Source organism: Watersipora subatra, chromosome 9, assembly GCF_963576615.1.
Source record: "Watersipora subatra chromosome 9, tzWatSuba1.1, whole genome shotgun sequence".
Lineage (NCBI taxonomy): Eukaryota > Metazoa > Bryozoa > Gymnolaemata > Cheilostomatida > Watersiporidae > Watersipora > Watersipora subatra.
In genome coordinates, this window is record NC_088716.1 from 38,630,302 (window position 1) to 38,657,033 (window position 26,732).

General features: G+C 33.7%; 1 protein-coding gene across 1 annotated transcript; it reads left to right on the top strand.

Moving 5' to 3' along the window:
• Positions 1 to 556: 556 nt before the first annotated feature.
• On the top strand, positions 557 to 4,949 carry LOC137405050 (alpha-(1,3)-fucosyltransferase C-like). The gene is made up of 2 exons (XM_068091277.1): positions 557 to 1,520; positions 4,798 to 4,949. The coding sequence occupies exons 1-2, from the start codon at positions 557 to 559 to the stop codon at positions 4,947 to 4,949; spliced, it is 1,116 nt and encodes a 371-aa protein (XP_067947378.1).
• Positions 4,950 to 26,732: the final 21,783 nt, after the last annotated feature.

The following is a 26,732-nucleotide window of genomic DNA, read 5'->3' on the forward strand; positions in this document are numbered from 1 at the left end:
TAATATCAAATCATATACTGTACATGAAACAATGCTGTAAATAATAATTTTAGTTTGATAACGAAAAGGTCAAGATTTTTTTGCACACTGTGTGGTCAATTGCAATTGTAAAAATAATCTGCATTCCGACGAACCTAAAGACCCAACTCTGCGGGAATCGAAATGCTTTACCTATGATGTCAGCTATCGTGAAGTTTCAGTAGTAGTGAGTGGTTATAGTGTGCTAACATATTTGTAGCATAAATATATTATACGAGAATAGTTCAAGGGAAAGTTTGAAATTGTATATCAGGCATAGTAAGTTTATCTCCTTGGTGAAATGGCTCTCTTTGTACATGAACAAATCATATGCCTTTCTTCAGATAGGCTTCGCTCTCTACTATTCACAGCGTTCCATTTGGCTAGTCGGCTAGCTATGAATGGCTTGCCCAGCTGAATTATCTGGCTGCATTGTCAGCTGGCTTCCACCACAATACTTGTTATCTAGAATCTTATGTGGGTAGTTTTCTGGTTTACTATATTAGTTGATCCCCAAGTGTTTATTTTAGCAATTAAAATGAATGTTGGAATTCATACACAAATATCATCGGCTCACAGCTCAACTGCCTCCCAGTCTCCTACAGCAATGAAACTACTTCGACTCATTAACGGACACACTCATAAGAAAGTTGTTAAAGTTGTAAATACCAGCCAACACCAATGTATGAATGAGTGGGGAAGCAAAAATAGCCAAGGAGCAGATGTCCTCATTTTTGGCAACGGAGAAGTGTCACTCTTTGAGAAGCCCCCTCATAAAGGTCCAAATGACTTATGGGTATTCTTATCTAAAGAGCCCCAGAGTAAGCTCAAGAAACGATTTGTTCAATCGAATTGGGACGGGATGTTCAACTACAGCGTGACATTTAACAGGAAGACACAAGCAAGCTTTCATATATTCAGACCAATTATAGTACCGATAACTCCTATACACCAAAGATACTTTGTTAACAAGGCAGATATGAAAGCACTCTGGATGGTATCACATTGCAAAACCACGGAAAGCAACCAAAATGTTTTTAGCGCTCGAGAAGAGTATGTCGTAGAGCTATCTAAACATTTTTCTATAGATGTATTTACATCAAAGGCCGAAAGTTGTAGTTTGGTTTTAAACTCTGTAAATGGGAACATTTACAACCATGGAGAACCTAACTTTGATGAGTACATGTTTTATTTGTCATTTGAAAACAGCCTTTGCCAGGATTACATTACAGAGAAATTTTGGAAAGTTCTAGAATCAGACGACGCAATGATACCTATAGCTTTAGGTGGAGTCTCAATTGAAGACTACTACGCCATAGCTCCTCCTAACAGTTTTATACATGTTAAGAACTTCTCTTCGCCAGAAGACCTTGCGAATCACCTCAAGTACATTGCTAAAGAGCCAGATGCCTTCAACTACTACCATCAGTGGAGAAACTCTTATAGGCTGAATGGCAGCAGCCATATTATGGCACCAGACAGAACTCTGATGTACCATGGAGGTATGCAACTCACATGCATTATATAAACCTTTCATTTGAAGAATATTTAAAAAATACTCAGTTTTCAATGACATTCTGTATTTTTCAAAGAGATATGAAGCAATGTTCACCTAAGCTTTTACAAGGCGTATTTGAAAGGATTCAATGGTTCATTCTTTGATCAAATTGTAGATCTACTTACACGTAACTCACACAAATTATGTCTACTAGCACTTTGGCAGTCCAGTACGCAGCAAAAGATAGTCAGGGGTCCCAAAAATGTGGAGAGAACAGGTATAGGCCCATTAATTCTAAAACGACACTAGTGAGCAGGTGGTAGAGTGTCGCTCTAATAAGCTGAAATTTGGATGGTTGATTCTCCTTAAAAGTATTGTTTATTCCTAATTTGTAAGCTAAACAGCTTAAACAGATAATGAGTTAACACGCTCTTATCATAGTAAAGCCGAAATGAATGACCAGTGTTGCACTAGTAATACAAACAGTTTTTCCATAAATACTTAATTTTTAATCAACATAATTATACAGCAATTACTATTCTAACTTGCAAATGAGAGTGTTTGTTTATTTCTATGTGTCTTACCAATGTATAATTCAAATATTTAAAAACTTGAAGTATAGCTCCAACAAATTGTTGAGAAGCATTTTTGTACTTCTTGTGCTACAAACTTCCTCAGAATATTAAGTAGCTTATAAGCAGTAACGGTAATGTAGTTGCCGATGTCTAAGTATTGTTACTAAATAAATTTGAGTCACTTAAGCTAGTCTAAATCTTTACTGTAACAAGAGCTGTGTTTGTTTTCTATCTAGGCTTTAAGATAACAAGTTTGCAACTTGTGGTAATCAAATGTATACATTTTCATGCATAGACTTTAAGCCAAGTGCACCACCGCTAAACTATGCAGTCACCTTGCTGTTGCCTGAATAACTTTTTTTTATAGTCATTAGACATCCAGATCTTTTATTGCTCATTCGACTGCAAGGAATTTTTTTGGAGAGGTTCAGCCACTTTTTGTTATAGTAGTTCAAGCGTACTTCAAATAGTTTGCTTCAAGTAGTTCCAGCGTTGCAAACATGAGTATTTTAACCAATAGTAATAAACTGGACATACGACACAGACTTACAAATACTTAGATTTATGCATATCATTGTATATTGATCAAAAAACCTTATTTATGCTAGAGCTTCTTTCAGCTAAGTTGTTTAGACTTGAAGAAAAATGGGCACTGTCCAGATTTTTATTCATTTTAGTTCTTTAAACTGAAAATTATATTTTTATTCAAAACTTATGGTCTTCTTCAATAACTGCAACTCCTACAAACTCTGGCTAGCTGTGTTGATGCAAACCTCAATAAAGCAGATTTAACCAAAAGTTGTTTTTAGCCGGCCTCAGCATGGTTGACTGTCTTAAACAATAAACACTGATCTTTTTTATCACATTTTTACTGCGATGTTATTTTAAGCATTTGAATTTAACAAAAATATGCCAAAAAGAATTATAAAACAAAATATATTATGAGATCATTTAGTTTGATTTGATGTTAACTTTTTTTTATCAGCTGTTTTCAATAAAATAATATTAAAGCGTGTTAAAATAGCGACTGGCAATAAACTCCGAGATCTTAACCAAAAGCTTTGAGTTCAGCATTATATTTATACACTTACGTATATATGATAGTGTTTTTAGTTTATTTCTTTGTGTTTTTATTGGTCTGTCATTTGTGTGTCATTTGTAAAACACTAGATTTGAGCACCGCACATCCAGTTTTAGAGACTGGAAAACTAACCTATTGAGCCACATGGCCTTACTTTTGATACAATGGATTAGTTGTACACATAATCATTACATTGGTTAAGACATGCATAACATAGTGAAGTTATGCATGATTTATGTAACGCTTTGTCACGTTATGTGACACATAGCGTTACATAAGCTGACTTCACGGTTCACTGACTTCACTGCTCACGACTGTTAATGTGCCAACACACTAACTGATTTTATCACTTCATGGGCAGCGCAGAGATGGTGTGTTCTTACACACATTTTGTGATTCACCAATTAGCGATACCAAATGCATGCTCACAAACAGCCAATAAAATTCTGCATCACCAGTTTCATCAAAGTTTTTAACAAGTTTAAGTAAACATGATGCTTTTTAGACAACATCGTAAACTATTTTTTATTTTCTCACTAGGTCTATCTCAATTTCATAAATTACACACACATTACAAAAAATATAAAAAACAATTTTCGGTATTATGAGCAGCAAAAATTTACGATGTTTGTATATGCTTTACTGCATAGTAGTTTTAAATTGTAATACGATAACCATTTAACATCTTCAAAGTGTGAACCTGCGTAACGGATGACTCCGAAATGTTCGTTTTCAACTTGATATTTTTGTAATTATTGTGGGTTGTGTCATACAGGACTGGGTGTACTCTTATAAAATCTATAAGCAATTCCATGTTCATTACGATGATGTTTTGATTGTAACAAACTAGCAAAATGTTATTAATGTATGTTGGTAGACATTGACAGCAAACAATTAACAGCTAGAGCAACGAATTCTTGGAAAATCAACCAATTGAAATGCATCTTGCGGGATTAAGTTCTGAAACAGAAAGTATATCGATATCGCGCAGCATTAGCTCGCTGGGCTAGTTCCAGTACGGGTTGGTGACACTCGCCATGATATTGCACTAAATATTGCCTAGTGTGTCTGAGTCTTATTACAACACGTTTAGCAGTAAAAGCAAGCTTAAGTTAGTAACTTAAGCTACTCAAATCAGCCAATTTGCTAACTTTCCATTGGCTAATTAGTCAACATAGCCAATGGAGACAGGATTACTTGACAATGTTAGTAAGCTGCTTTTTTATTACCCTTGCAATGCCGAACATTATTCTAGTATTGTATTTTTTTGATTTTAAACTTCAAAAACTTGCATCGGCAAGTAATGTCGAATATACTAAGGTTTAAAAACTGTGAATTTATATAATAAAGTATTGCTTGCATTGAAAAATATGTTAGAGGTAAGATTTTTTCGAAGCGTAGTTGTTAAAAAAGTTAGTTTGAGTTGAACTATGCATAAGATGCACCACTAACTGCCAGATCATTGTCTGTTGCACATCTATGCTGCCTTACTGCCGTACTACCAAAAAATGTGTATGAAGCAAAACAAATAAAACAAAGAAGTGCTCAGACGTCTCTTTTCTGTCTGCTAATAACCTAAAATATATAAGTTTGGCGAATAAGGATACTATAAACCTTTGTTGCAGACTACATGAAATACATTTGTGACTTGGCCTATGAAAGACCACAGAGTATATGGAGTAACTTTAGTAAAGAATACGGCAGCCATCAGTGTCTAGATGTGTCAGCACCTAAAGACTATTGTCCCTTCCACAACCTGCCCTGCAAGGAACTCTAAAGCTCACCTTCCTATGAGTACAAGACATCTTTACTCTGGTCACCTTTAGAATAACCATGTAGGCCCTATATAAATTTAAGAGCTAGGAAACAGTGTAAAAATAAAAACTACTCTATCTGAATATAATTTAGAAAAAATAATTTATTTTGATTGCTACTCGGTATTATTATTATGATATGATTTGCTTATTAACATTGTCTTATAAAATGTTTTTACTATAACTTTCTAATATTTTTCTGCAAAAATCAATAATAATATAATTTATAGCCTTTATTTTTAATATTGCTAAACTAGAGTTGCAATTTTCGATGGTGTTAAAAAATTCTTCAACTTCAACTAAACTTGGAAACAAAGTGTTTGACAGCGCCGCTAAATGGTATTATGCAAGGAACTTATTGCAATTAAGAAAATGACTTTTTAACAAACTATCTGATGTTGACATCAAGTTTTTTTCTAGTGTACATAGTCTAGGCTTATTAAAATATCAAACTTTAACATGAATCAATAGCTATTATGTATATGATTACGGTATTCTTCGCTGCGGCTGTGACAATTACAAAGTGCATATTGATAATATGCCTATTCACACTCTTATGTTACGAAACATGTTGAATAGATGTTATGAGGTATTTATAGCATTCTGTTAAAGTGTGATGATGACAGTACTTTGCTCTTGTTAGTATCCAACTATTTCAAGAAGCTAATAAATTGTAAAAGAGTAACGATACTATAGCTTGTAACCTTGTTTATCGACTCATTCAAACACTGATTGTACAAACAGCTTTACATTCTAGAGAGAACAGAAGAGCTCACAAGTTTTCGTCTTATTATTTGTAAAAGACAACAGGTTTATGGCAAGCAAAATTTAGGGATAGTTTGTAACCAAGTTATTGATCACATGAAACGATGTTTTACAGACTATGTTAACTAAATCTGTGACTTAGCCTATAAAAGTCCCCAGAGTATATAGAATAACTTTAGTAAAGAATATGGCAGCAATCAGTGTCTAGATGTGTCAACACCTGAATACTATTGTTTCTTTTATAACCTGCTTTGCTAGGACCTCTAGAGCTTGTATCCTATGTATATCAATTGTTAGAAACAGCAGACTAAATGCCTCAACATAAACCTAAATTTTCAGAGAGATTCTGATGTTAAATAAACAAATTACGGACTGCTGAATTTTAATCGTTACTACCAACTACAGTATATGTAATTAAATTGCTAATGTTTAGAAAACGACATGAGATAATATTTAGAGAGAGGGTTACCAAGTTTCTTTTAAGTAATATTTATAAAGTTTCATCAAAATCTATTTTTGTGTTTTTCATTGTGGCAAGTTAATTCTGATGTTATGTGACATTTACTGATCAAGTTTATAAATGCTGGATTTACTAATTTATTTGAATGACTGTGTACTGTACTCTATATTGAGGAATCCTTTTCAACCATAATTGAAAATGATAAAGTTTCGATTCATAGTCGTTAAATGAGATAAAATGTTTATGTATTGGAGTGAAACACTAATAATAATCTAGCATAAAAAAGAGTTTATTATCCCATGACAAAACAAGCGGGAGCGAATTCTAAGAGTTTTTATGATAAATGCTTGTGCACACAACTTACGAAAATTATTCATTAACATCGTCGCAAACCCTTGTTTCAAAATCTCATCAACAAATTGAACTACCGTTTTGTGGAGTCGTTAAAGTATAATAACGATACAAAACACATATAAGCTTATTTAAATATGTTACCAAGTGTTTGTAAATTGTCAGCAGTCTCTTAAAACTTACCCATCTGAACGGATTATACACAAACAGACAATTTAATTTGGCCAAAATTCATCACAAAACGCTTGACATGCTCGGTTTAATAAAAGTTGAGACCGGCAAACGAAACAGCGAGCAACAGAGAATAGAATCATTAGTTCTTGCGCAGTTCACGAAAAAACGTGCACATTTCACCAGTCTATAGCAATGTCGAATTGCCGAAGGTTTCTGTAATTAACGTAGAAGTACAGAAATCATTTCTTTTTTGCCGATTTCAAAGTAATTGAAATTTTGGAAACTTTTGAGTACTTCGGTATTCTAGCTGATGTCCAAAGCAGTGAAACTAAAGGAAATTTCGATGATATTTTTTTCTAATGATTCTTACGAGATTATTACAATATTTAATTATAAGCTTAGACGACTTTTGAAGTGTAATAGTCATACTAACAACATCGATGATGGGTAATATGTTACTGCTATTATTTTTTGCAAATAGTTTTGTTAAATAGATTTTCTAAAAATCTATATAAATATCACAACTTCTTGATATTGTTAGCTATCAGATTTTAAAATGTAAACAAAGTTGTGCATTGGTTTTCTATTATAACTATATTAATAATATTGGTTATTCTAATAATATCGGTGCATTTTACTTCTACTATTGGCCAATATTGAATTTCTCATATTTTAGGGAGAAAAACATAAACATATAATCTTTTCCTTTCATTATTGCTGTTTGTTGTATATAATAACACCCACACCCAATACATTAAAGCTACCATTGCAGTTATCCTATTGCGCTTCAGTGCCATTTGACTGCTAATATTGCATTTCTCAAACATCAGTACACTTTCTTCTTTTCCAATATCACTTTGCTCGTGGGCTGTATGACTGGAATTTTTAGTTACAAGAATTATACATGTTTTTTTATCATTACAACAAATTGAAGCTAAAAAGTTTTTATGTTTTCACAAGTAAAGATCAAACTACAGTAAAGTTATTTACAATTGTTTGAACATTTTAGAAAATTCTGGTAAAAGATTATGACAAGATTATCTTCTTCCATTTATGTTCTATATGGTCATTGTGACTGAGATTATTGCACTGTTTGTTGATTATTAAAAGTGAGTTTAATGGATTTCTTTCAAAACTTTGTGAAAGCTTACTTAATAACTTCCAGTAAGTCTACTAAAGATGAATTTGATTCTTGTATATGTGTATACAGTTTAATAAACTGACAAATAGATTACATCCTGCTAAGTTTTAGAACTCGCTCCAGCACGTAATTGTGTCATGTGAGCCTACCACTAGGGTTACAGCTGCGCATTCACATATCTTATGGGATACATGAATGCTTGGTTGCTCTATTGTTCTATAGAAGAAAAAGAACAATGGAGTACTAGAATCTTATAGTAAATGTTAGCCCATCTGTCGACTACCCACTCAAGCAATTAGATGAAAAACAAAACTTACTGCGCATCATCTAGTTTATGAGGTTTTTAATGGATTAGCAATAAACAATATAAATATAGACTTTAGTGTCCAGTGCTTCATCAAAAGAATAAAGATCAAACAACTCTGCTTGTTTACAAATTAAAGCAAAGAGAGTTGCAGATAATGTTGACAGACCCAATTTTCGATTAGAACATAAAAAATTTTTAAAGCTACATCTTGAAGTCTTTTTTGCTTTTTGAAAACAAACAAATTTTTGAATATACCCATGCAAATTTCAATTTAATAAGAATTGGTGCACAGAAAGGCAAACTCTGCCAATATACAATTTGAAGATAATACTTTCTTGCCACCATAACCTGTTGTTACAGCAAACATTCTTATAAGGATGCACCGCTTTTTGCTTAATTTGTAGCTGAGAAAAAGAATCAGAGATAAATATTTTAGGTAACTATGTAGATAATAAATCAAATGCATTGTGTACATGTACTGAGAATATAACTTATTTCAGTAGCAAAAAAGCTTTCCAGTACTTGAAAGTTTATAATATTAGTTTTTTCCAACCATAGCTATTGATAAAATATTGTGAACCGAGTAAACACATTTCATAGTTTAGTTGGGATGAACAAAAACTAACTTTTACACCCATTGAGACCTTTTCATTATCTGCTCTATGATTTTGTGCTGCTAAAAGTTGTGCATAAAGCAATAGTTAACAAACAGTGAAGTATTTGAAAGGCCTTGTTTATTACAAATAAACGTATAGCTCAAACTTCACATGAATCTTTCAAACAATATTATTATCCCATTTTGTAGTCGATGTTAGGGTATATACTTCTGTGAACTCATAAGTGTATTGACTGATACTGATGTTGCTGACTACCAGTATCCTTCCTTTTGAAAGTCATCAACATGTACTTTAATTTTGTTATCAATACCATAGTTACTAGTTAAAGCTTCTTAGCAGGTATCAATTCCAATACTATGAAACTGATCCCAGTAAGTTTTTTTGGCTCTTTCTGCACTAGACTCAGAGCATTAGATCAGCAAATCCGTTTGTAGAAATCTGGCAAAGAAGTATTCGATTTATTGTTAAATGAGAAATTGATTAATCGTTTGTTTTTTTATGCACTTTTGAGTAATTAATAGAAAGTAGACTATAAATAATATTAACACATTATAGGCTACTGTAAATTACATTAAGGGAATGTTTCTTAAGCAAATTAAATATGAAATGATTTGAAGCTTCACATTGATGAAAACGTGTATACCGGCAGGGGGGTTTAATTATATTTTTTCAGTTCTGAAAACAAACGTTTCAACAGTTTTTTTAATAAAAAACATATTTGCAATAGTCGTGCTTACAGGTTTTCATCGAAGACTAAAAGTGTTCATACTTTCCAATTACACACTTTTCTTATGCAAAACAATCTAGATAGCTCTACGTAATTCCACAATTCATTTTTAAAAGCACTCAAAAACAAACTTCAATAAAATTAAACCTCTTTGAGCAACCGAGTTAGCTTATTCTATCTCAGCATTTAATTCAAAAGTGTGATCTCCCAAACATATGCAATGCATGCAAGTTTACAAGCATATGGACAAAATCGATAATATTATTGCTTGATCAGTATTGCTTTATGCACACCTTTCGACAGCACCAAAGCATAGAGTAGATAATGAAAATGTTCCACTGGGTGTACAAAGTAGGTTTTGTTCATCACAACTAACTAAAGCTATGAAATGTGTTTAACTGGGGCCAATATATTATCCATAACGGCGTTATTAGTTTTAGTTACAATTGTAATAAACAAAGGTTCTCGAATGCTTCATAGCTTGATAGGTTTTGCTTTATGCACACCTTTTGGCAGCACCAAAGCATAGAGTAGATAATGAAAAGGTTTCATTTGGTGTACAAAGTAGTTTTTGTTTATAACGACTAAGCTATAAAATGTGTTTACCCGGTGCACAATATATTATCAACTGTTAAAGTCTATCAACCCTAAATTACTGGATAATTTTTCTGATTTTCTAATAATAAAAATATTAATTGCTAATTATTCAATTGTACATCCATAAAATCTTTCTACCATCAATAATCATACTGACAGTTTAAAATAGGAACTGATAGATTTTGAAATTTTCAGAAGTCCATTTAATGGATAACAGCATTTTGTGAGAGGCCTAAGTAAATGCTTGTTACATAACTTTACAACCTAAAAGTAACAGAAGAAGAAAATTGATTTAGGCGCAATTGTACGAGTGCAGACAACTCCTAAGTGTTACTATTTCGATGAAGTGGTATTTCATCAGGTCACTAATGCACATCCAATACTTTGACATGCAAAGATGCTCTTCACTAGTGTATGTAAGCAGTCAACAATAGAAGGCAGTCACCCAGAGAGTCTGTTGATGAATTATTAAGATACGATATTAAACTACATGTAGATGGAACTGTTTCTTTCATGTTCACCTTTTTACTGATCAACACTAAGAAATTTAGTTTTTAATTGCCAGCTTGCTGAGCGCACTGTTTTATAAGTTATACATTATTTATTAGATCATTATTTAAATGATGTGCTGTAAACTACTCAACGCAGTGACTTCAGTTTGTTTCTATATCACCCAAACTTTACTGGCCAGTCTTGGGAAATACAAACATCTGGCAATCTATAAAGTTAAAAGTACATTATATATACCTCAAAAATGTTTTCGGCTTTAGCAATCTTTGTTCATGATTACTAGAACAATAGTAAAAGCAAATGAGCTCGCTGAGGAATACCAGTGGTAAGTGAAATATTGCTCTTAAAAGTACATGTACTTTACAATCGTATCACAATAACAAGTACTTAATATAGATAAAACTACCAGAGTAAAATTTAATTTTGTGAGTCATGCATATGTGAAACTTGATACAATTTAATAGATAAGTGTACATGTAGATGCCTGTGTGTATTCGTCCGAGGGAAACTTTGATAAATAGAGATTTGCATACTTCACAAAGAGTTGTCTACTCACCCGCAAATCAACTTCACTAATTATGGACCTAACAGCCTGGTTTACATTTTTCTTCAAAGACGAAACAGACTTGGCAGCATAGGAGGTAATTACAATTAAAGGAGCCAGAATATAACTCTAAACATTACTTTTTCTCAAGCTATGGGTAGAATGTTTGTTCTCACTAGACTTGTTTAAAAAATCTTTTCATGCTCAAGCTTTTGTTTCAAGCTCTTGAGTTCTTTCAACTATTCCTTCCAATTCTAAGTTTTCGTTTAAATTCACAATTTAAAAAACTATTTTTGCTGAAGTATTTTCCAATCATACGACTCAGAAACTTTTACCTATAATACGTTTGGTTGAAGCTATTCTCTTTGAAAAACCAGTTATCAAAGATGTTAAATATCACCTGATCTTCTGATCAGAAAGTATGTTGCAAACTCAAAAGGCCGGGCTTTTTATCCAAGCGGATATTAATCTAAATTTACTTTGTCCAGTAAATTTTATTTTTTAAGTATTTTAAGTTTAACAGATCAGTACCTTTTATTTACTTTCAGTAGCAAAGTATGTATATAGATGACAGATGCTACAAGATTGAGTAAATGGGTAGAACATGTTGATCTACACGTATCTTAGGTGAAATCATAACTTAGAATTTCATAGGCTCAATTCAATGGCAAAAAAGGCCTAATTTTATAGGAAAATAAATTATATTAGCCAATTGAGGATACATAAAAAGTAATATGCTATTTTATACAGTTAGAAAATTTAACACATTTTTATTTTACTTGTACTACTTTCACCGTAGATAAATTGTGGTGTACTATGAGCATTCAAGGTTGTGGTGTTTGATTGGTTTTATTGTTTGCTAACCTATTAATCAGTTATCTTAGTTTACAAAAACCATTGAGATCACATTTTATTGGTCGTTTAATTTGAAGGTTTACCAATTTGATTACGCTGCAAAGAAATTACTTGCATGAATCCCTAATTGATGCGAAAGAAACAGTTAGATGATACTTTTGTTGTTAATTGTAACGTCGTTTGTTTCAGCAAGTATTGTTTGTTTCAGCAAAGTCACGTCATCAGTCTTTTAATGAGTGCTGATAACTTTCCTTGCTACTAGAATGTGAATTTTTATTATATTGGAACTAAACCTGATACCAAATTGATAAACAACCTTTGAAAATGTTCTATAATGTAAAAGTTTGATGTTAAACTCTGTTATCACATAGTTGAACCTCTATCATTTGTACAAAATTGTATATTGTGAATATATATGTGCAAGCCTGACACTGCCCATTCTTATACGTGAACCTTGTTCTAAAATATGCAAACATTGTACTAGATGTCTTTGACCTACTCTATGTATGTTCTATGCATAAATTTACATGTGGTACTGCTCGCTGAAATCTTGAGGTAAATAACTTTATGCCGAAGGTTACATATATTTCAGTAAAAGGCATGCAAAAAACTTTTTTGGGAGAATCAGAAAAAAAGTCCCACATTATGAAAAAGACACTAATGATTACAAAAATTGAAATATATATAAGAATAATCTAAGAGAATAGTTGCACTACTTCACTTTCAGTTCATGCAAAGCAAAAATAGTAACGAGCCAGACTATTATAGGAAACATGTAGTTAAATAATCATTGAGAATATGCAATTAATTTCCCCAAAATGCAACCGCTAGCTGTGACAGTTTTATAAAAGTTGCAAGACCGAAGGCTGATGTGAGCAACACAAGTGTGTAAGCAAGAGTCGTATGCTCTTTAACATAATAGAAAGCAAGTGACATCATTAGTTTATTGCTTAGCAATTGATCGAAACAAGAAGAGGAGAAGAGAAAGTCCAAAACTGTAAACATTCAATCAGATAAAACCTAGCATAAGCTGTATACAGAGATTTTAATCATCTTTAGGCAAGAAAAACTTCATCTTGAAGTTTCTTTACTGCTTTTTTCATCTTTTGGTATTCAGTTTTCCATTATTTCTAAGTGTGAGACAACTTCTCTTATATTTTAAGAATATCTGAACAAATCTTATTAAGTATTCTAATCACTTTAGTGCCCTCTCTTATCACTAAATCTTTGGTATCTAAAGCGTTGTAAAAAACTCTTTGAGATCCTGATATAAGTTGTAGCATTCGCATAAAGAATATAAAGCGCATGCCACTGAAAATGCCATAAAGGCTATGTTTGTCAGATAGAAATGAATCGCTTGAGATATAAGCCTTGAAGTACCCTCACACCTCAATAATAGTCTAAAGTATATTTATGGGTAGAATGATATTAAAGTTTTAAAAGTTTCGAATAGTATTATATGTTATTTTTGATGAACCATCCTCAACCTTTCTTGCTCTGTTAAAATTTGATACAAATATTTATTCGTTTTCGAAAATAGAGAACATGAAGTTATGCAGCAGAAAAAATAACACAAAATGGTTGTTTTTAAATTCAAATCTGGTGAATCCTGATAAAAACTGGGAAATTTTGCTCATAAATAAACTGCTGTTTATTTGTTATCATTTAAAACAAACAACATTCGGTGTTAAGTTTTGCAATGGGAAAAGTGCTAGATGCCTTTTATCTAATTATAAAACTGATGAGTGTTATATTACTAAGATAAACAGGTGAGCAATGGTAGGTTAGTTTATAAAAGTTAATGAACACAAAAACTAAATAATTTGTAAACTATAAGCATAGTGAATATTGCTGGTCAGTAAAATGTTGTTACAGAAGATTATATAACAATAGTTTATGAAGATATAACAGTCATATCTATCACACACTCTTATACAGCTCAGTTCTGTTTACAGATTCAGTTGGTGATGATAAAATTATCTACTCAGATTTTACTCTCAGTTTACTACTCGATGTTGCAGTGTCTATGAATTGCCACATCTTTACTACTTGAAAACTTTACATTTGCTACTGTTGGTGATTGTTAATATGTTCATTTCCTTCTGCAGATGGGTTATTTTTTTCTAGCTAAGAGTACTACATCTACTACAAAACTTACATGAGTAATGCGAATGCGTTTTACCTACAAAATTTCTACTTCAAAAAGGTTACCATTTCCCATTCAATGTTGTATTGTCTATGAATTGCCACATCTCCACTACTTAAAAACGTTGCATTTGCCACTATCGGTGGGAGTAAACATATTCATTTTTTTCCACAGCTGAACTACCTTTTTACTAGTACAACTACTACAGAATCTTTGCGGGTACTTCGAGCATTGCAATAGGCGTCGGTGAGAGGAAAGAGAGCAGCTGGTATTGACTTAGTCTCACCCTGCTTTAGCTACAGCCAGCTGTACGATGCCTGCTTAAAAGTAGGCACAAGCCAAAAACTGTTTGTTCATACACTCAACAGAAAACAAAAAATGCTGTCTATCTGCAAGTGTTGCGTTGAATTACCATTTTGTTATTGTTATGTCATGCCTGCATAGCATTAATATTATGCTATTGTTATGTCATGCCATGTTTTTCATGTTCTAGAAAACCTACATATTTTGCACATGCAGCATTTTCTAATATATTTTTTAGTATATACATATTTTCATACATTCGTTTTTATCATTGTATCTCAAAATAAGCTATCATGTTAGCGTTATGTTTGATTAATGTAAGGTGATAATGCTGTATCTGACTAGCCATCCTACAGTCTGTGCTGTTATAAATATTAATTTTATCAACATGACCACATTACTGCCACATTTTTTGTATATACTGTGTCAAAACACAGGCTACGAGCAATGAACTAGTGAGCCATAATTAATGTTTTAAGCATGTAGATCTCTCAAATAAATAAATGCTAGTGATAGCAAAACATTTAGTAGAAGTTCTTAAAATATACAACACTTTTCATTAATGCCAGTTTAGAAAAGTTCAGGTTGCCTAGCAATGTCAATTTCATTAACAGTTCTCTGCACAAAGCAAAAAAAAGGAACAACTCCAACTTGAGTGGCTTGAGACTGATGCATTATAGACTAGCTGCAAAACACATAACAAATGAGTGCTAAATAACTGATTGCGAGGGGATTGATTGAGAGGCGATGGATTGCAAGGCGATTAATATTGCAGCGAGGCGAGGCGTTTCATTGCAAGGCAAGTGCAAACATGCGATTGTCAACTGCTCAGCGGGTAAAGACTGGTCAGCCGGGTTTGGGACTCGGCGGCAAAAGCCGCGATCCTCACCTGCAAATATAGATGGGTATGAACAATCGCATAAATCTAGACGCGTGAATCTAAAATATTTACTAGATTTTACATGCATCTAGCTGTAAAAAACATTGCAGTTTTACATTGATTTCCCCAACATTGTTGACATGTTTGGCTGCATATGTGTATGCGGATGGTCTACAATCAGGGCAACAATTTCAATAGATTGCAAATTTGGAACTCTTTTAAATGCAGTATGAAAGACAACTCTCAATATACCCTTTGCTGTACATACATCTGTTATCTTAGACAAGTAATGCAGCTAGTAATACATATACAACTTACTGAATCTCATTGTAAACGCCTCATAGCTATTTATGGAAAAAACTACGGTAATTGTTAATTTCATGTGGTGCACAGGGTTATGCAATAATTTTGTTTGTTTACTTGTATTTGGCAAAGATGAATTTAGACAAACAAATGCTGATCAATTCACCAATAAAAGTCATTGTTCAATTTCTTAATCTTGCTTTCATTTTTAGTCTGTAAGAATGTTGATGTTTAATATTGCAACAGTTTTTATATTGGATATGCTAACTATCATCTATACAATAGCTATCGTGTCAGTCAAGTATTTTTTAATGATGAATAAAGAAGAAAACTCCAAGTTTCTAGACACACATAAAACTAAACAGCTATTTATTACATACTTCAATCTATTTTAGTCCTTTAATAATATTTACTTCAGTCTTTTACAAACTGAAAAACAAAAACACCCAACCTTTTTTTGTTAGCCAAGTTATTATAATTCTCACCTCGATGAGTGCAACTGCCACCTCATATCGGTAAGGGTGGCGTATGTGGGGTACGAACGTGGGTACGTACGTATGTACGTACGTACGTGGCGTACATAGGGTGGGTAGGTTTTGAAGAACATTTGGGCATATTCGCCCCTCATAGTTGGGCTAAAAATGTTGTCAAATCAAAGATGGGCTACATTCGAAATAAAGCAACAATTCCAGCATCACTTACTAAGCTGTAATGTTGGCCTTGTCAATGCTTGTATAGGGTATCAACAAAAACTTCAAAACTCACAGCTGATTCAAACTAAGTGTTTTGCGTTAGCAGTTGTAAGCTTTTACTGTTCAAACAGAACACAAACAAAACAGAAAGTCGCTTGTGGCATAAATGAGCAGATCAATACTGCAAGAGACTAAAATGCCATTATCGGTAACCAAAACTAGGATAACAGAACACAATTAGACACTGTAATAAAAAAAGGGAAAAAAACTATTTTAATTTGATGTACATCGGTAAAAGAATATTTCAGGATACTCATCATTTCATTATATCACTTAATATAATGACGTAGGAAAAAGACAAATCTTGTTGTAAATTATCAAAAAAATATTTCAATAAAAATTTCTTTACCTTCAAGCATGTTCTCATATCAACTGCTCTAGCATTGACTGAGCGAACGCCAGTCATAATAAAATGTGGTAAAACAAGATTACTGTATGAGGCTTTGGTCTATAGTAAATGCATCTATTTATATCACCCGCTCAATCAAAACAAGTTATATCTAATAAAACTAAGAGCCACATCCCAGTCAGGCAAAAAAACTACTAATTATTTTTTGAGGCGGGACATCTTCAGCCTGCTCTAAATGCTGCCGAAAGACATTGCCTCAAGAGCAATACATAGTCAATACTTTCTACTCCCATTAGCGAGTCTTGGTCAATTATTTGCTATTTGTCAGTCACATGAGAATCTGACTAAAATAGTTCCAATCCGATTTTTTCTCTCAAGATTGCTTAACTCCATGTTTTGAACATTGGGAGTACAAAATTTTAGATGAAAATAGATTAGTCAATTTGCTGAAAATTAACCTCATATATAAATGTCAAAGTCCTTTTATTGGTCTGTCCAACTATGGCAATTAAAATCTGGGAATGCAAGATCCGCTTTATGATGGATTTTTTCTCGAAGTCACCAGTTCACCAGGCAACAACCTAACCTATAAGCTATGCAGAATGAAACACGTTCTTTGGTGATATGTGTCGTTATATCATGTGCATGTTGTACGAACAAGTCATGTCAATTATCAAGTATGATGAAAACAGAGCAGTGATCTCCATTCACCACTAGACTCATTTACACTGAAAACACAGCATACATGGATAATACGTCATAATATCGAATACTGTAGAGTAACTAATTTATTAAAGGATATTAATCCTTCCAGGACACTGTCTTTTAATCAGAAAAAAGTTAGATCAATATTCACTGTGCAATATTCTAATAGAAATTTTTTGCATGAAGCTTCATTTCTTCCAGGAAAATTCTCAACTTAGTCGGAACGTCAGCAGAGTCAACACGAGTCATAATGAACTGCTCTAATTCGACTTTGCTGTGTGACTCTTCTCTATCTGGTCTATCTACATCACTTTATACTACAGGCTTTATTATAAACATTCTTCACCTTATTGGACTTGAAGTTACATCAGAGTCTGAGAAAATAAGCTACCACTATATTCTCATTGGGATCACGTCCACTGATGCCTTTCAAAGTTTTACATATAGTGTGTGTACCAGCTGTTATTTCAAAGAGTTTCTCTGGACGTATGAAAGCAGCATTCTGAACGCATTTGTAGCCGCTGCTACTACTGGGACAACAACAATCCGCTACTTTCTACTTATGTTGGCAAGTGTTGATCGATTTTACGCCATATGTCGACCACATGACTACAACTCATCCAGAGTTACTAGTAACGTCGGTAAACTCTCAATTACCGGTGTAATTCTTAGTCTGACCATCAACATAGGCTTCTCATCAATTCCCGAATTGGTTAGTTTTGATGAGGTTTTTGGCTGCATCCTAAACTTTAATGAGAAACCTTACATGCAGTTACTGGGAGCGCTGCAATTTGTTCTTCCCGTAGCAATAAATGGAGTTCTTTTGGGAATGGTGATGAAGAAGTTAATGAAAATGAATCGTAAACCTGTTGGAAGTCGTCCAAATCGAGATATAAAAATTGCTACTAAATACATCTTAGGAACCTGTTTGATGTTTTATATAAATTTGGTTCTCATGCTCATGTTTCCTGTTGCTGTCTTTACTTCACTAAATAAAATATTTCAGAAAGCTTTCGAATGGACAGCCCTATATTGTCAGGCAGTTTATGGAATAGCTAATGTTATTTTCTATTGTTATATTTATCAGAAATACTTACCTGAGGTGAAAAACCAGATAGTTATTAAAGTGAGGAGGGCCACAGTTGATCCAAACTAATTCTTTAAAGCTTTAGCTCTTTAGTAAAGTGATTAGGTGACACTTACATTCAACAAATGGTCTGTCAATATGGTATGTGGCTTTGAATATTAGTTGTCTTCTCACTGTTTAAACAACATTATAAACTATTTAATTTTATATCAAGTACTATATTTGGCGCTTGCATTATTATACATCTAAGTGGTCTGTATAGTTGATGTTCTTGATTACTTATGAAAGTTTTTAAATTCCTTTTACAGACCGCTTGTTGTTCAATTTCTACATTAAAATGGATGGTTCTATATTTTGTGTCAACATTGTTCACATTTTATATCCTTTATTAAATTTCTACATTATACATGTAGAAAGCTAAGGATTTTCTTTGAATTTATTTATTTGTGACATCTACCTACAGGTAGTTAATGGTTAATTTTATAGTTGCTATTTCAGGCTTGTAATATTTGCTAGACATGTTTGATTTTTTAATGTTATTGTTTGTAAGAATTTCTTTTAACACTTGGTGCAACCACTCTTAGTTGTGACAGATAATTGTTGTCAGAATTTATAAATAAAGCTTTCAACTATAGAAGGCACAAAATATAAGTCTTTATGATAATAAAACACTAACTTACACAGACAATAATGGTTAATAGTGCTGAATAGGCCTACATTCAATTTAGCAAACAGCAAAATGAATGGTATAGTGACATTTAATTTGGATTAAACATCGCATGTTTTCAAACTAAAGCATTATTTACTTATTTCCTTGTTGAAAATTAATTTAACAAGCAAAATCAGTATGCCACTATCAGTATGAGATGAAAGTATCAGTTACCCTGTCAACTGTGAATGGTGGCAAAACTTAGGGCTCTACAATTGGTCATGTCATCGATGATCTAAAACCCAGTCTTCTTTTATTCTCTGTCATGGTCAGTTTATAAAATAGAAATCTTAACATTCACTAAGTGTCCTTGGCTATTGTAAAACCTGATATGACAGACCCAAATGCAACAGGAAAAAATTGGTACTTCTCTTCTGGTAGTCAAAGATCTCGTCACACGTTACGGATCCACACTATTTACTAGTTACTAGTAATAATTATTATTACTAGTAATTAGTAAACAGTGTGGATCCGTAAGGCGTGACAAGATTACATGTATCGTAGTTATAGTATTAATATTGGTAGTACTATTAATAGTAGTAATTGTAGTAGTAATAGTAGACATATTAGTAGTAATTGTAGTAACAGTAGCAATATTTGTAGCAGTATTAATAGTAGTAACAATGTTAGTAGTAGCACCGCACTTACCACTTGTGTTCTTTTGTAGTTGTTGTTAAACTAACAATTGACTGCTACATGGTCACCTCTAATTTAATTAACCGTCTGCGGCAATAAAACTCTTTATTGTACTGATTTAACCTTTTAAGCTCACTCATTCGCAACTACTTTTTAAAAACTAATTTTTAAGCTTTCCACTAGACCTACTTTTAACTTACCTGTGTCTTACTATCACTCTACCTTCATCGCAGCTGTTGGTCCACTGCTGTCAGCCTCTACTGCATTGTCGCAGGCTATTTTTGTATTATACTTATTTACCATGTTGTGCAACTTGAGACCTTCTGAAATAAGATACATGTATATTGGCCCACTGCAAACTCGTTTCAATCCCAATTTTCTAACTCTATTTTAAAAGTTCTGACATATTGCTCAAGTCATACAAACCTTCATGAACTCCTTCACAAGTTTCTATTGTCTTTTAATTCATTTGTTGTACAACAGTTAATAATTTTATTTTCTTCAAATCTGTCATGATCAAAAACTTATATTCAATCGTCCACATTTCACAAAGTCTACTCAAATTGCAGTTATACCCTAGGACACTTATATTTTGCTAGTATTTAGTTTCGTGAGTGGCATACAGAGTAAAATTTTGCTGCAACTTAATTTGGCAGCTCTGATAAGTGCGAAAATACAGTGATGTGAAAAGAAATGCAGTTGAACAAACATAATTAGACTCATCAGTTTCAGTTCACTGTTACGAAATTGTTTTCAATTTGCGACGAGTTTGTATTTGTAAACCGCAGGTAGAAATGTGTTGACGAGATCGATAATGCAATTTGATCGCTTGCTGCCATTTGTCTCTTGGACTATCAATGACATCAAGGTCCCTCCCGCCGTGGCCGATGCAGTACCAATATGAGACCTCAAGTACTTAAAGCACGCAGTGGCCATGGCTCCGGGTTGTAATTGTTTTGGTTGGTAATAAAATTCATCGCTACAATAATTATTATTAAATTTTATGACTTTCCTTTCATTTACAAATTCAGTTACTTAACTTATACCATCATCTTCCTCATTTGTCTCGGTTTTCCAAAAAATTTGTTATCGTAATATGCTTTGCCATGCAGCTCAATCGGTGTATTAGCTATAATGAGTTTTGCAGAAATTGCCCAATGAGCCAACCACGCACGAAAAATGCCTGCATTTCTAATACGTATGGCAATTATATTGTGAATATTAATGGCCAAAGCTATTTAATTTCGAAGTTCCGCTTGTTTGTTATGATAGTTTCGCTCATAAATTTTTCGCGAACGGACGACTCCGCGCGAACACAAAAGTTAGATGAGGCAAATACATAAGCGTCCTAGGGTACCACAAGGGCTGTTTTTGTATTGCTTACATACAAAATAGAAGTGCTCAAGTGCTTCCTACATATCAACAATGCTTTATGAAGTTGAAAACAAAAATAGCCTTGCAAACATCTATGTATGTTCAGCATGCAGCGGTGATTCATACTATTCAGTGGCAGAAAAAATACCCTTCATCTCATTATCCTACCAATTGATGATGAAGGAAAACCCCAAACAGCTGCGGCTTGGCTTGATCTCAATTGCCTAGATTAAATCCACCAGTCTGACTCGATTTTGCTGATCAAGCTCAATAGACTCAGTGGAGCCAGATGGTTGCATTACATATATGCACGTAGACTACCCAAGTTAGCTGATATCAAGCAAATCAATACATTGGTGTACACAGTAAGTGAAAAACCAGAAAGCGCAATGTTAGCTAGAAGTATAGTTGAAGATACACACAAAAATTGTTAAAAGCTTTCAATGACTATTTGGGCATACATATGTACAAACACTCTTGTTGAACGTCCACAATTCAGCTAATCCAAGACAAAAATTGTATGAACATATACATCGAATAATTTAGGAATAAGCTGATTACTGCGCATTTAAAGTTTTGAGATGAGAAATTATCAGAAACAGACTAGCTGTAATTGTAGATGATCATTTACACAAAACAATCACTAGATGTGAATTTCTGATGTGAGCTTTGAAACAGCAAAGCAGCCTTATCTTTTTGCTGAGAGGTAATTCTAATAGAGGACCTGATAGAGTAGAAACATTATAATAAAAAAACATCTAGGGTAAGCATCAAAACACCTCAAAATCACAAGCCGCAAATTGTGTCATGACAAACAAGCTCCAACCACCTAGTAAACCAAACAATCCTTACTCTCGATGTCATTAATGTGGTGGAGCTCACAACGCAAGAAATATTTTAGTCCAGTTGTTGGAGCTAAATTTGAGTATTGCCACGCTAATGAACATTTGACAGTTGTACGCCTAAAACTATTTGCTAATATGACTGAAATTAGCTTACCTAAAAAATTGTTTAGATAGTTGAACCTTGCAGCAAATTTAACAAGTCTTGAGATGCTAATTTGAATGTTTCCTTGAACAATAATCATAAACCACAGCGTGAATTTAAGCTTGAAACAAGGGCTTGTGTATCCGTCTGGGGGATTTGGGTGAAAATAGTATGTTCTACAAAATAATTCTAATTGGTTGTGGACTCTATTTCTGAAAACTGAGCTCTTTTCGCAGTTAATATTTTTCTTTGAAGAATTGTTAGTACTTTCAGGTTTTGTCAACTTTAACTTTGAAACAGTCAATTGTCTTCAAATATCTAAAACATTTGCAAATGACAAAAAATACCAATACCTTATGATAGGTGATATTACAAATTTGGTAAGTTCTTCTTTAAAAAGTATTTCTACAAAATGCTATAATAAGCTTCATTACTTTTACTATTTCAATTAATATTATTACTTTTTGATTCAATGTTTTGCTAGGAATCACGCCATAAATTTTATTTCCAGCCATCCGCATTATACTCAAACCCAACCTGAGATCGTTTGTTGTTGTACCTAAACTGAAAGTTCATTTTAGCTATTGCCACATATAGACTCTTTCCAGATGATACAAGTTTGGCTATTTCAAAGCAGTGAATAGAAATAAAAGAGCGCCACAATTAATTTCCCAAAAATAATGGAATGTAATATAATTTAGAATCAAACTTTTGTTGAGCTGATACATCTCTGAACATTTTACTTTTGTGACATTCACCACAGAAAATTGGCTATCTAATCTTGATTGATACTTGGTTTCAAAAAATGAGGCTAAAACTAGTGAGGGATGGCACTTTTTACATACCTCAGCTTGGAGCTTGGAGTAGTGAAAAAACTTTCTCAATGAAAATATGAAATTTATGATGACACCCTACCAGCCTTTTATGACACTTCTTCTTAACATAAATATGGGTCGCGATCTCAGAAATCGTGGTCAAGTCCCAAATCACAAAGTTGAGTTATTCGACTTTGCAGCAGCACTAACTGGATTTATAATATTTGTTACAATTTTTGCAACACGTGCATCTGGACCAATCAAAGCTTAATTTTTCTGAAACTGAAACCAGTTTAGCCAATAGAAATCTCCATCCCTCGGAATAACCTCCTTATAACTGTTGCCGCGCTAAACAGGCAGTACTGACAATGGCGTCTAATAAAAGTAATTGATTCTTTTTTTGCTGATTTTAAAGATAACTCTAACATTTGGGACACTTTTAACGACAACTTTGGTGTTTCTGCTCATGACAAAAGCAGTGGCAGTGAAGAAAGTAACAATGATAAACGAGCTGAAACTGCTGTAATTGACATCAATGAAGATTATGAAGAAGTAATAGGCTTTTAAAAGAGCAAGAAGCTGTTCGAGTTGACACTGCAATGTGGACATTTTTGCATGCAGATGAGCTTCAGAATTGAGGAGTGAAAAAATTGCCTAAACGCTCAAGTTTCTTTAAATTTAGCTTTAAGCTAGGCACAAGTCAGTCTCATTGCGTTCTACCAACTTTCGAATTATAAAGTGACTGAATGCAGATATGCATGTGCGGAGTTAGTGTTGAGCTAGAGATTATTACGCTATCAGAAACCGAAACTGTATTTCATTCCAGTACTGTGACTAATTTTTTAAAAAGTTGGCAAGCACTCCTTTGCAGAAATTGACTACTGACTATTGACATTTACGACTAGCCATACACAGATTTCCCTTGGCATACTTGCATACCATGATTGGTTTCACAAAGCTGGAAGCGCTCGTGGCTCACTACAAGATTGTGAAGTCAGTAGTGCCAAAAAAACTAACTCATGGGAACGATAAATGCATCATATATGAACAACCAAAAGCAATTTAGACTTTCATGATCCACTTTTTGAAGCAGCGCAGTCTGGTGTTGCCTGGTCGAGTTAGCGAGATTTCAAGAAAGGCAACTAAAGTTCTACCCTCCCACATGTCAAAGAAGTTTGTACATGGAAAATACTCTGTAGCAGTGACAGTTTGCGGCGACCTTTCAACTCACACGAGTGTGTGCAGCCTTAAATGACTTTGAAAGCTTCTTTTTCCAGGAGTGCATGCCAAAGTAACAACACTATAATTTACCAGTAATTCTAGTTACATTTGTAGATTTGTTCAACTTTTGTTAATTATTTTCTGTAGATTTATAAAGCCCATTTACATCTAACTTGTGCTTGACTTGCAACTATTAATTTAGTTTACACTCATTCATAAATCTGCCAGACAGCCATCTAGTCAACTTCTTGGTCAGAGTAACAAGATTGTGATTTAGTAATATTAAATGAAAATATAGAAATTTTTGCACTCGATTTATTTTGTTTACTATTTGTGGTAGAAGGCTAAAGAGTATTGAGGAGGAGACTGTGCTGAAACTTCAGAAAGCTCATTTGTTAGCAGCATCTGAAGCTCGCCTCTACTACAAAGGGTCAATAGAAAAAGCTAAAGGTGGACTTTCTTCCACATTTTATTTGAAATGGCTCGACAGGTATGCAACTTTCAATGACAATGTCAACCATTTGTATGCCGACAAGGTTTTCCACGCTTTATTACTTCAAACATGAAATTTCCACAAAAACTTATAGTTTTAATTAAATAAGTGGCATATTATTTTAGGTACAATATCCATCAAAGCCACTACCGCCCAGACCAGTCTACTTTAAAACTCTTAACAAAAATGCAAAGTGTTTGGCATTATAGACAAAGCCTTCCCTCGGCTAATGAATTGTTTAATAAACAAATTTGTACATGGTGGTAAAGGGTGTAAAATCATGATACCTTATATACACCACTACTTGGAGGCGAACCAGTAATAGACGCCTCATAACTGCGTGTAAGTTGATGACGACAATGTGTTTCCAATGAGTTTATCACATACCAGAGTCTCTTTTATCTGTTTCTATGCTGTCTCACCTAGATTATGGCTCTTTTTGAGTTGCAGATGAGTAAGAATAATTCATTTTATTTAAAAATCTATTTACAGTCATGAGCAAAAGTATGGAGCCACCCTGTGAATATTCATGAACTCAAAGTTCAATTCCAAATAGAGTAAAGAGAACTATTTCAAATAAATCGAGCAAAGTATCATTTTAGTCCTCACAGTCTCATTTTAAAAGATGGCTCTAATTTTAAACGCATTTAAAAAGTTTTTTCTACTTGTGTATTCTCTTAAAGGACAGTATACTCTCACTCAAATAAGTTTAGTATGTAATAATAACACGAAATGAGTACCAGTAATTATCATATTTCTATCTTTTCAAGCCATTGTTTCAATTTCTTTGAAGTAAGAATTTTTAACAGTTTTTGCATTCGTTGCACAATTTCCCTATTAAAAACATCCTCACTTTGAAATCTAACGCAGAACAGCGAGCAACCATTATTTTCTTTCATGAATGCAAAGTTTTCATGTGAGAAATTGTTAAAAAAGGTAGTTGTTCAAGAAAAAGATTATCTGGTGTTATCCAAAGATTCAACAAGACTTGCAGTACTTAAGATAAACCATGCCCAGGTCGCCCAAAAAAGAGCACTGGTAGAAAAAGCAGAACACCGGTGTGGCTTTCCTTGGCAGGTCGTCAACGGTTCCACAGTGAAGTAATCAGAGACCGGTAGGACACAAGCGACGTTAAAGTCCACCTATCTACCATCAGAATACACGTAATTGCTGCTAGGTTGAAAGGTTGCAAAGCAAGGAAAAAGCCACTAATGATAGAGAAACAACGGCGCAATCGGTGACAGTGGGCACGCCAGCACAAGACATGAAGTGTGGACCATTGGAAAATAATGCTTTTGTCCAATGAGTCTACATTTTCTGTTACTAGCCACTCTGATTTGCTATTTGTTAAAAGAAGACCAGGAGAAGTTTTTAAACCATGGTTTATTATTCCCACGGTAAAGCATCCTGCATCAGTGATGGTTTGAGGCTGTATGATGGTATCATGGGTTAGACGGCTCTACTTTGTGCTTGGCATGATGAGCGGAGAAAAATACATCAAAATCATGCAAATTGAGATGTCACAAAGTGTTAGGGCATTGTTTGGTGCAGGACCACTAGTCAGTTGAACCATCAGACAGTTACACTGGCTGGTAGCTCCAGGATCACAATGCCCCCTGCCCCCATTACTAAAAATTGTGAAGATGAATGCAACAAGAGTGAGTTGGCACATTGCCATGGCAAGCTCAGAGCCCAGATTTGAATTTCATGGAAGATTTGTGGCAGCGTATGGCAGCTGTATCAAACAAAACTAAGCCCAAGACTAAAAACAAGTTGATTGAGGGACTTGCGAGAACTTGGCACAGAGTAATTAAGCCAAATGAACTTGACAAGTTGGTTGCATCAATGCCCAACTGCTGTTGTCTTGTCATGGAGAAAAAAAGTAGTATTGAGACTACCAGGCTTCAGAAATGACCTCTAGTTTTTTATAGGCAATAA

Excerpts from the sequence above, each read along its gene's own strand:
- LOC137405050 (XM_068091277.1), top strand. The coding sequence starts at position 557 with ATGAATGTTGGAATTCATACACAAATATCATCGGCTCACAGCTCAACT. Across the intron at positions 1,521-4,797 it reads AACTCTGATGTACCATGGAG|ACTACATGAAATACATTTGT; the intron begins GTATGCAACTCA and ends CCTTTGTTGCAG.